Genomic DNA, 12,384 nt, shown 5'->3' with positions numbered 1-12,384 from the left:
TTTAGAATTTATTTTCTTCCAGTGCTTTGGAATATGATCATCTTTATTTTTGTATAATCCCAATATTGTGTGCCCTTGAACTATCCAAAATGGCTGATTTATTGTTTCTTAACTGTTAGTGTAAGTTTGCTGCTGTCAGGCTATTTGCCAACAGACTAGCATGCGCACAAGCTCGTATGGATTTACTGATAGTTATACAAAAATGTCCCGAACCACTACTGACAGTCTATCATCCCTCATTCACTAAACAGAGTGCACTGCATGCTCCAAGCTTTCATCTACACTTGCTGTGGTTTCTTGTGTTTTTCTAAAGCCCATAAAATAATAATTGCCCCTTTTTTTCCAACAGATATGGCTCAGATATTTCCAGCAATAGCTGAAAATTATATAAGGAGTTAATTGAAGGGTCCTTCGTCTAATGTGACTTTCTCTCTTTTCTGCTCTTCTCGCTAACTAGCGTCAGGCTGTCTGGGAGGCTGATCTGAAGGCTGTGAGAGGTGGGAGCTCTGTCGGGCAGACGGGCCTGCTACTGGGTGACTCCCTCTTTTCTAAAGAGCTGGAGAACATGGGCAAACAGCTTGCTGGTAGGCACGTCTGTGTGGTGTCCATGTATGCGCTCTGTGCCTTTGTGGAAATGAGTTTGTCTGTGTGTTTATTAGTGGCTTTAATGATGAATAGAATGGGCAAGTCAGATCAAATACTTTCTTTGAAATACAAAACATAGTCCACACTGTGCAAACATTCACTCACTCATGCGCACACACACACACACACACACACACACACACACACAGTTTGAATTACAGAGACATATGAAATACAAAGGGGTTTAGAGACCGCTCATGAGGAGTGGGAGGGGTAGAGTCCAGCTTAAGAATGCACTACGTTTGGCCAAAGGATTTTCTTGGTTAATTAAAAACTGATCTTCCTGCTAAAATGTGTCAAGACTAAATAGAACAACAAATTTAAGCAATTTCCACATGTCAGGAATTCATCTCAACTCAAGCTTCGACAGTTTAAATCACTAAGTCTGGTTGTGCTGAGTCACTGTGCTTGAGACAGATTTTGTTTGACAAAAACGAAAATTATGTGGCATTTTGGAAGCCATTTATTCCTATTAAAGTTTAAGGCTCATCTTTGATTTATGTGACTCAGAGACTGCTTTTATTGTCATGACGATCGATTTATCCACATTGATGAGTCAGATGAAACCCTGAAGTGGAGGCCAGAGGGAATGTCGCCATTTACCATCATGTGTCACCAGCTTGTTTGCTTATGCTTGTCCTCCCACTCTGTTTGACAGCGTCACTGTGTGTGAAGACTTTGTAGGCGCCTTCACACCCTACAGCCATGTGGAGCATATTGATCCTACTTAGTGAACGTATTACTGTCAGCCAGCAGTGGCTGCAGCTTCTCCGATCTTCTCAGCTCATCTGCACATCAGCTCTGAATGCACTTGGTTCCCTCAGTGCTTACAGAGGCGCTGTGAGAGGACTATTTGTATTAGCAACACACTCAGCTTCATCCCAGATGTCCTCAGATGGCATTAATATCTGGTTGTTCTAAACAGAGTTACTGAATATTCAGCCCAAGGGCTCCCACCGGGCAGTTCGGTGAAGCAACTCAACAAGCTAATTCAACTCTTTCAAGCCTTTTTTAGTTTCTAATACTTTCCATGTTTAGAAGCAGCGCCTCACTTTTCATGTTATACTGTTACCCAAATTATGTGGTTGTGAAAATCACCCCTTTGTGAGGTCTGCCTTTTGTGATAAAATTAAGCTTTTTGTAATAATATACAGCTAAATCTTTGCTAACTTTGTTGTTGAATGATGTTATTAAATACATTTTGATTTCAATGCAGCTTCACCCATGGATGGATATTGTTTTAAACATTTCCTGTATCTTTGCTGAATGTATTTTAACCCTTTTTTCCATTTCACAAAACATGGCAAACTGCTCACTGTTCAATATAAAGGCTTTTACTCACAGAAAATATAGTGCAGAGTTAGAAAAGTTTCCTTTGTAAGAGCCAGGAATATATGATCAGAGTGTAAGAAAACAAAGCTAAGAATCTTTCCAGGCTTTGGATGCCAAGTTTTGATTTTTGACACGTTTGGATTTAATGCTACAGATATAATTTTGGTCTGTACTCAAAGTGTGGAGGTTCAGTCTCCATTCGTAGGTAGCCCTTGATTCATCTACCCAATGAATGGCTGGTATTTTAATTTCTTCAGGCGGGCAGTGTATTGTGTTGTAATGAGATTTCAGATGAATTCAGATTAGCGCTTCAGTTTATTTTCAGAGGAGGGACCTAATAAAGTTTGCGTGAGTTCTTAGTGGCTGCATAACATGCTGTGGCACTGGACTCTCTCAGCACATGCTGCTTGATCGATCTCTGTGAAAGATTAGATCTGTTTCTGTTTCTTCCTGCCTCTCAGTCTTTCTGTTTCATTTTCTCCCCATCTTTCTTTTTCTAATTCTTATTATTGAAAGACTCGATCAAAACTCATCAAAAGTTTAATGCTACCTCTTTGATGTGTAGGAGCTGTCACTTCATATCAGTGTCTGTGAGAAGGCTTGTAATGTTTCTGTGTTAAACACAGTCAACTGTGTAGAATTTAAAAAATAAAGCCGCTTGTGATAAGCTATTCATTATCATTAAGCCAGGAAGTCAGGGGAAGCAACTGGTTTACAATAAAATCATGAGTGGAGCAACCATTTACGGAAGGGGGGAAGATTTTCACAACAAAAACATGTGGTGTTTATCATTATGCTGGTAAATAACTTGAGATGAAAAAATCTTCTTTATGGGAACTGATTACTAATGAACATATCCTGTTTACGATATAATGACAACATCAGTCGTGGTGTGGGTGGTTAAGGGAATTAACTGTGAAATCATCATATGTGAAACTTGAGCTTGCACCTTATTTTCTTTTGTTTATGATAAGTATTTCACAACAATCCAGAGACACCTGCCCCCCAAGTAGGTCTTATGGTGACTATCTAGCTGTTCAAGGCCAAGGTGTGACCTGTACCTTTAGTTTTCCTTATTATTTAGAGAACTAACATGTGTGTTATATGCTCGGGTTAAAGCGAAGCAGAGACAATGTCAAGCTGTACACATGCAGGTTATTGAGCACATGGACGAGGCACTAAGCAGAATGTGCTCTGCATAGCATCTCGCTGTAAAGGTTGACCTCCATACAATCAGAGCTGATTAAGCACAGAAACAGCAATCTAATTATGCATGTCAGAGAATTAAATGTATTTGATCCCTGAAGGATTGTAAACAAAACAGTCTGGAATAGATTTCAAACCCACTGAGTCCCAAAGCTGAATTTAGAGAAGTATTTCAGACGCTTTGAGCTTTGCATACTAAATGGATATTTGTCAGTGAATAGGAGCATGTGCTTCACATTTTTACATGGAAAACTTTTGTTTGTATAGGAGAAAGCACCATTTTCTCAAAAACAAGGAAGTCAGGGTTTGTGAAATACTTGTCATGCTTCCTTTGTTATTTATTTAACGTCACAGATATACAGTTTTTCCAGAAGTACTCACTTCTGATGAGTCATTCCTGAAATTATCCCTCTCAAATGATAACTCCCAGACTGGTTTGTTGAATCCACATTGCCAAGGTCTTTAACAAAAGCATAAAACACGGAAAAAATGACCCAGATGTTGATCGCAGAAGTTGGCAGCGTCACTTCTTTCACAAACAGAAATGTTTTTGAGACTACCACTAAGGCAAACAAATGTGTTTTCGTCAGGAACAGGAACTTTTCTTAACAGACTATACTTGCTGCATATCAGCTTGGAGCCTTTTCTGACAGAGGAAACTGGATTCACCGCAATTTACAGGGTCTATAAATATTGTTATCATTGCCCAGAAGAAGGATAAAACCAAGCAGTCTCACATGCATTAATGCTCAGTAAAGTTTGGGAATCATCAGTCTTCTACAGCCATGCTAACCTCATAGCACGGCCTTTGAATAAAGAACGAGCCTGACTTTATATTGAAATCTTTTCGTCCATTTATGTTATATGCTTTGCTTTGTTGCAGTTGTTGTATACATCTAAGAACTGTTTAAACATTTCTCATTTAAATGTGTGGAGGAAAAACTCTCTCCCTCAGTTATTCTATGTTTATTCTGAAATCTGGATGTTTACTTAGATTGTCTCCCTCCTTTTTTTCCCTTGCAGAGGTTGAAAAGGACCTGGCCAAGCTGGCAGAAGTAGGCAAAATGACCACTCGGAGCTCCAATAATCCACACAGCAGTCTGCTCCACACCCCTCTGCGCCACAGAACACTACCCGACACACTTCCTCTCACCAGCCTGGTCTCTAGACCCCAGTCTCCAGCTGGCAGCCTCTCAGGCAAGCCCTGTGGTGTGGGCCTCCCTTTGCTCAGCCCCAAGTCCACCTCCTTGGTCATGGGTCGAACTCAATCTCCCAGCAACCCTGGGAGCAGAACTCAAACCCCCAGAACGCCCAGCAGGCCTCTGACCCCAAATAGTTTACTGACTCGCTCTACCTTTAACCCTGGATCTCATAAAGAGGTGACCTTCAGGCGGTCACGGAGCCGACCTGTGACACCCACAAGTCAGCCCACGCATCCCCGACCGCTGCTCACTCCTCCTGGATTAAGCACTACAGACAGCCTTGGTGCCAGCCTACGGGCCTATCTGTCTGAGGTAAAAGAGAGAGACCTTTATCATTAAAAACTCCTTCCTCTTCCTTCTTACAGGTCATATGAGCACTAATGCATGTTTTAATATAAGAAAATAATCAGGTAGGGGGAGGTGAAGTTGAATTGTGACAGCACTGCCTTCACAAAGTCAAACCAAAAAAAAAAACTGTAAATTTTTCATTTAAAAAATGGTTAATGTGGTGTGTATCAGACATTTTTGGGAAGCATGCTCACATGCTTTCTTTCCAAGGGTTATATGAAGACTGATTCCACTCTCATGACTATCCCTAAGATGCTTAGCTTAGCTTTGCATCAAGACTGAGAGAAGGGAGTAATAGTTTTTGTACATATCTGTTACCTTGAGACAGAGCTAGACTAGCTGTTTCACCCTGATCCTGGTCTTTATGCTAAACTAAGCTAACCATATCCTGGCTAGTGCATCATATGTGATGTCCTCATATGTCAGATTAATCTACTGCAGCAATGAAATAGATCAAGTACCCTCGCAGTGTGTAAAACAAAGAGCAAAATTGTCACAAACTTTGGGTCACGAACCGAAAATCACTCCAAGTTTATTATAATGTTCGAGTATGGCGAGCTTGAACTTGTGTGCTGAGTGTCAAACAGGCTCGGTGCCCAAGTAAAGCTGGCTGTGGAACACGAGAGCCTTTACACAGAAAGATTATGACTGAGCGCACCAGAACACACAATATTACATGTGTGCGTACCCTCACACATGTACTTCGTGTGGGGTTTAGTGGAGAGTCATGGAGGTCTGAACAGTAGTATGTCATTTCACTGTGGAAAAATTAGTCTGGCATGAAAGGAGAACTTTCAGTAGGATTTCTTTCTTATTTTGCTTTCATGATTTACTTAACTGCGTCACTGTTAAATATGAGAACTTTTTGAAGGCTTTATTAATGGGGGGCAGGAATTTTTTGCAGTTCCTCTGTGTAGTCTTTGACAGTTATGCTAGTTGACACCCGGTGAGATTATCCAAAACACTAGTGCACCCAGTATGTTTTATTGAGGCCACCTGGTCCCATGTAGAAGGTCTAAAGCCCCTCAAGTCGGCCAATGTGGAGCGTTAAAGGAGTCCTGAACCTTTTTAAATACGGGATGTACAGGAAATAAAAGATAAATCTGCTTGTTTTGGCTCCTTCTGTAGCCATTTAAAGGACTGAGATTCATGATTTTATCATTGAAAAATAAAAAGTCAAACTCTTTTGTAGGTAGGACGACTTACATGTTCACCCAGAGGACTTTCAGTCTGTAAGATAATTGATCAGTTTGTGTTTGGTTGAAAGTTCAGTTAGGAATTTTGCACATTTTCTTTCCGGTTGCTCTTTTCCATGGGGTCATTGTCATTTATTATGTACCTAAACCTGATGAATAAATCATTCCTCTGCCTGAATGTGAAGTCATTTTAAAAGATTTGGTGTTTCAAATCTAAAAGTGCTGAATGTGATCTAGCAGCTGTACCAAATGCAAATTTCTGTACATATCGCTGCATAAGCTCCAAAACACGTACAGCATATGTACAGTGGATAGATGAAAATATGGGTAAATTAACAGTCTGACCCTGTTTTCCACATCAGAGTAGGCATTAACACAACCTTCAATCATTTCTTTTCTGTTCTATTTTTCTACATTAGGATGAGTTTTACCAGCAGTTACAGGCCATCAGACAGCCTTGGCATATTCCCAGTGACACAGACAGTGACATCCTGGAGCCTCCTGAGCAGGATAAGAGTGAGTGACCTACCTCGCTCTTCCTTCCTTCCTTCCTTCCTTCTGTCTTTTCTTTTCTAAACTGTATGTTTGATTGAGTATCTCCTCATTCAGGATGACTTTAGAGAGAGCAACCATTCATGATTCATCTCAGTTCCTCAGAGCCTCTCAGTTTAAAAATCTAATAAATTCCACCTTTAATGTTTTTACCTTCCCACTGTTTTTTTTTCCTTTAAGACACGAGGCTCATTTCCTAACTGTCATGTCACTTTACGACATTAAGTAAATAAGTGAAAATTTATGTGTGCAAATACAGAAAATTTATGGGTATAAGTATTCCTTGTAACATTTCGAGATGCCACACAAGGGCAAAACTTCCCCGCTGCTCAGAGCTGGGTGAAATCCTGGGAGCTTTCATAGGGGAGGGGAAACATTGTCATATAAAATTTTCTTTCCTGGCACTGTGTAAGAGATGTATCTATATCAAGATCCAGTCAATACACATGAACGTTTCTCGCTTGAAAGTCGTAAATCCAGTCATAGTAGTGGTCTGGCTGGGCTACAGACAGAATTAGATCAGACCTCTTTGAATGTTCTGGTCTATAAATCACATGAATGTGGCAATATCATGTGATTGTCAGAGACTTGTAGTTCTCAATTTACTGAGGTCTACTAACAAACTGTCAAATTTATGCTCTCTTAACACTGGTGAAACTTTTCTGATCCACTCAAGTAATGTGTAACATTGGCTCTGAAGACTAAAAATGTTAGACTCATTAAAATCAATAGTTTTTTGGAAGAATGCTTTTTTTTATTAGATTTTACTTATTAGATTATTATTGGCTTTGGTTTGCAACATTAATATTCTTGTCTAGAGATGGAATGCAGTGGAAAGACAGCCCACAATGCTAAAGGTTCATCATGCTAATCCTCTTCGGACAATGAAAGGCCATACTAAATTCGTTTAACATCTAGCCATTGATTTTGCCAAGGAGAACATTTGACCCCATGACCAAAATTTCATAGTAATCTGACTTTCTGTTACCAAATTATGTTGCTCTGAACCAACATGTTGGATTGACAAACAGACCAACTGCCTAACCAACAGACTGACTGCCACTGCCATATTTAGATCCCACCCCTACTGGGGCAACGATGCTGACTCTGCAGTTAATTTATGATTGAGTCCAGAAATTATATGCCATGAATTCAGATATGTTCTCAAATTAACTTATCCCTGTTTTCTCAGTAAACAAAGCATCAGCTACTAAATATGAAAATTAAGCACATGTGGGTCTTTAAAAAGATGGTTTTAATTGACATTATGGCACAAGAATTCCAGTCAAACAAAAGATCAAGCAGGCAAATGGTTGTCACATGGAAATACAATGTTCCTCTCAAGTTCCTTTCAGTGGGCTGATTTACCAAATATATATCTTGCAAAGTAAATGTGTAAATTCTCCTGATAGCCCCTGGGGGCCTGCTCTAAGCCTTGTCAGTGGTAATGGCGTGTTGATAAAGCATATTGAAGCACATTGAATTAGAGGTGGCTCAGATACAGCTAGAGAGAGAGGCTGACAGAGAAAAAGAGACCCAAGAGCCACAAAGCACTTTCTGACGTGAGAGAGGGCCCACTGTTCACTGAAATCTGGTTTGTATGTCTTTTGTGTGTGTGCATGTGTAATGTGTGTATTAAATGTGTGAGTGATTATATTAGTCAGGGTAAGACATTAAAATTGTTTTCAGAGTGCATTTTTTGCCCCCTTATTTCTGATTTTTCAGTCTTTTCAGCTGGAACATTTTGACCTATCACATACCGGCAAGTCAACACTTCAGTTGTTTCAATAAGATTTTTTTTAAGAAATTATAATCTACAAACACAGGAACAGAGTAACGAACAGAGACATCTCCTATTGCCTACTCACTTAGATGTTTTCCAAATTGCAAACGCAAGTCTGGACATGTTTGTCCACTGATGAGTCCGGTAGTGTACCTGTATGTGCATGTGAGTCCATGAATATGGGACTCACTTCATTAGCACAATGACATCCTCTTTTCAGTATTACAGCAGATGTGTCTGAGCTGGCGCCAATAGTGTGAGCTAAATAATAGGGAAAAAAATCCATAGCTATTTCCTGTTATTCTATAAACTTCCACAAAGGGACAACCACACATACCACACTGCAGATGAAAGAAATCTGTCTTTTTCTCACTCCTCCAGACCCCTTTGTTCCTAATAGCTGTGGCTGTCCCACTCAGCACAGTTATGAATTTAGCATAGGCATGTATAGTAAAAGTAAATCAGTACGCTACATTATACACCTGTCAAGACTGCTAGTGGAATTCAGTATTTGCAGTGTTTATAAAGATAGTTTTTGTTATTAATCTACAGATAAGCTCAATGCCTGCTGGTGTAAGCATAAATGATGCTGTGCTTGGTGGACATGCTGAGCATATGCACCCATCAAAATCCTTAAAAAATGTGATATTTTGTCTTAGTTTCAGTTATAATGACAATCAAACTGTCCAACTGATTTAGTAAAGAAACAAATTACTGCTGCTTTCTTTCTGAAAGTTATATTACAAGATTGAGACCACTCTCAGATAAGCCAGGTTCTCAATAATTAACTTGCTATATTTTGTTTGTTGTTTTGTTTCCATACAAAATATGAAGTGTAAAAAGCACTGCTGAGCTACTTGAGTTTTTTTTAGCTAAGCTAAGTAGCTTCATATTTAACAGAAACTATGTTAGAGTAGTGGTGCTCTTCTAACTTGGCAAGACAGCGAATATGTGTATTTCGAATGATTCTTTGAGTAACCATACTGCAATACATGACACGTCCTGTCTTAATTTTTTTCCACAGGCGGTACACGAGATGCCAATAAGAGATCTGTGTTTTCAGGTGAGAATCTGAACAGTTTGAGGCTTCACACCAGAAACCTCAGAGAGACAGACTCTCCTCAGAATGTGCCTTAACATTTTGGTCACTAGAAACATTTTGCTATTGTAAGCAACTGTCTTAATGTCTGTCAGTGACCTCATATGTAGAGCCACAACATGTTACCCAAATGACTACCAATGGGTGACTTACCGTAGTCTCCACCTTCATTTATGGTCCATTCAATTACAGTTACAGGCTAAATGGAGGGTACAGTGGCTCTGAAATGTGATTGGTGGAGGTTGGCCATGTGTGGAGACAGCAACGCTGTTGCCCAGTTCCATTAAGTCACTTGGGCTCTGAGTTTACACGCAGCAGACAGCGTCAACTCTCAGCATCAACATTTGGGGGCAGGAGGACGTCTGTCTGGTTTGAGGTTGTCTGCGGTTCCCCTTCTTGTGGCTCTGGAGGTGCCCACAGTTCCCAGTGTCAGTGTGCCAGTCTGGAGGGAGATCTGAGAGCAGACTGTTGCTGCTTGGCTATCAGAGAGGCCAGAGCATTGCCACAGCAACCAAAGCTTGCAGCTTAAGTCACCCCAATCACTGCTCTCCCAGAACTTATTGTGAAATATGGTTGTTGGAACCTACACTGGGCAGCACCAGGCCTCATTTTCCACCTCATGTTTCTCTGTGACATGTTCAAATATTAAATGGCTTTTTCATAGTAATTACCCCAGTTATTATTCTTATTAGCGGTTAAATGTGTCTGATTTTGGTTTCTAGGAGACTGATGTTTCTGTCTCTCATTTTTCACAGGCCTATAGTGACGAAGACCAGAGACATTGATCCAATCAAACTATTATGCAAACCACAGGAAATTTTGAATATGTGTACAGAGACAATTATTTTTATAATTCATGTGAATAAAAAAAAAGATTGTATACTTTTTCACAGATATTTCATAGACATTGTACTGTAACTATATGATAAAATGTGAAAATATTACTTCAGAGTATGGAATCTAACTTTTATTTTTGTTTGCTCTATAGCATGCTATTGAACTTCCACGTGGAGTCCAGAAACAGATGCATTTTGTTGTTGAAAGACTCTTTTTCTAGGCCTAGTAAATATTCACATTGTGAGGGCAGCACACCCATGTTAAAGCATTTATTAATAATGCACATAAAAAGATGTAGTGTTTTTCAAATAGAAAATATACAAGTTGTGGAGGGAATACAAGGAATGCTGTTATATTAATTAAAATGATTTGATGCACATGTCCCCATTCTGTTTTTGACACTTATGTACTGTACCTCATCTCATGTGCTTTCTTTTGTGTTTAGATCTTAGATAGATACCAACCTAAAAGAGGAGTTAAATTCAAACTTAAATTGTCATTGTTGAACTCATTAAAACACACACTGAAGTCTTTGGTTTAATAACTAAAACTGCCATTAAACAGTCTTTCCTAGATACACAATACATCTAACTTTGTCTCTCACACATACTGTGGTGCTGACAGACACACAGAAATCTATTCTGACCATGACTGCATTGCTCCTATGTGTTTGCCTGGGCATGTGTTAGTTAAACTGTGGTTGTCTAAGTGTAACACAGGTGACGTCAGCTCTGGATACACACACACACACACACACACCGTGAACACACCCTCCAGCCTGACACAGTCTGATCCCTCCATTCGGACCCTGCTGAGTTTTGTGGTGTGGTATATCCTGCAATGCCAGCTTTTCAGTCTGCCTCTTGGGATGTGGTCAACAAAACTGCTCAACTCTCCAGACTCATTTCACTGAGGGTGAATATAAAAAGGGATGTGTGAGAAGACTAATCACTGAAAACCCAGTCTTGTAAAACATGGTATGTGAATTCATGTTCCATGTATTTCGGGACATCATGTGCTCATTGGAAAGGGATCTGGTTATGAAAGACCTGTGGAAGAATTTTAACATATGCCATAATCAAGTCATACTGGTGCCTTGATATAATCTTTATATTGCTATAAACAATATTTTCCTGTCAGAACACGGAAATTACAATTTCCACATTTCATATGCCATTTTCATTTTGTTAGAGTTGTGCTATTGCCATCTCTTCTCGATCCACGGATCACCAGCACACTAGGTCCATTTATACTATCAATATTTGGTGAGTTCATATGTCTTCTCCAGTTTTTCATTTGTTATTTCAGCAAAATATTATGGCATGAGGAATTCTGAAATAAGACAAGACAGTCTGGGAGATAAAGACTTAAATTACTGCCACAGATGTCACACAAAGACAGTGCTTTGATGTGTTTCTTCCCTCTGTGTATATGAGAATGTCTCAGTATGTCACAACTTATTAAACTAAAGTGTTAGGACTATTACTGATACTCTTGCCAGACCTTCCCAGTTATAGCTATACGATTATTCCAAACATGATTGTTATTGTTCATTTTATTTTGCTCATAGTCGTTTAGCGCAAGCAACATATATCATTACTCACACGTCATTTCACAGAGAATCAGAGGGATAAAGTTTCATAACATTAATACCATCTCTCTGAAGTATGAAACCTCTGATATCTTCTTAAAGTATGTTTACTATGCACGCTTTATACACCAGGACCATTCAAAGCAACTTCAGGGGCCACCCAGGAATAGCAGCAGACATCAATGAACTCACTGGGAGATCTGGACCACCATCAATGGTCAGCAGACTGACCCTGGTCTTAACTTACAACTAAACAGACTGGGATTTATGCTGACGTACAGCACAAATAAATCTATGGTGAAAGTGAGGTATGCTTTGAAGGCATATAAAGTCAGTATCGTTCACTGTGTGGAATGAAAAGCCAAATTGTACTTTTATGTCCATATATTTCTCTGAGTGTAATATTGAAAAACTGCAATCTGAATAAATATCTAGTTCTTCAAGCTACACTACAGCTACACCATGCGTGATTATGGAGAAGCTCTAGATGAAACCCTTTTTGTGAGAACTCATCTGCATGACCAAGCCATGACCTGGAATTTGTTTTCAGTGTTCACTGAAGTGAAATGCCTGTTTTCGCAGAGCTAATGAAG

General features: G+C 39.5%; 1 protein-coding gene across 3 annotated transcripts in view; it reads left to right on the top strand.

Moving 5' to 3' along the window:
- c18h8orf34 (chromosome 18 C8orf34 homolog) overlaps positions 1–10,577 on the top strand; it is a 53,230-nt gene extending 42,653 nt beyond the window's left edge. For all 3 annotated transcript variants that reach the window (XM_046370811.1, XM_046370810.1, XM_046370812.1), the window contains 5 exons: positions 458–584; positions 4,207–4,697; positions 6,349–6,445; positions 9,289–9,327; positions 10,119–10,577. In XM_046370811.1, the coding sequence (XP_046226767.1) occupies positions 458–584; positions 4,207–4,697; positions 6,349–6,445; positions 9,289–9,327; positions 10,119–10,126 (762 nt within the window). In that variant the 3' untranslated portion in view covers positions 10,127–10,577. The remainder of the gene's footprint in view (positions 1–457; positions 585–4,206; positions 4,698–6,348; positions 6,446–9,288; positions 9,328–10,118) is intronic.
- The last annotated feature ends 1,807 nt before the right edge of the window (positions 10,578–12,384 follow it).

The sequence above is a fragment of the Scatophagus argus genome, chromosome 18 (genome assembly GCF_020382885.2).
Source record: "Scatophagus argus isolate fScaArg1 chromosome 18, fScaArg1.pri, whole genome shotgun sequence".
In the NCBI taxonomy this organism is placed as follows: Eukaryota; Metazoa; Chordata; class Actinopteri; family Scatophagidae; genus Scatophagus; species Scatophagus argus.
This window is presented reverse-complemented; position numbering and strand designations above follow the sequence as displayed.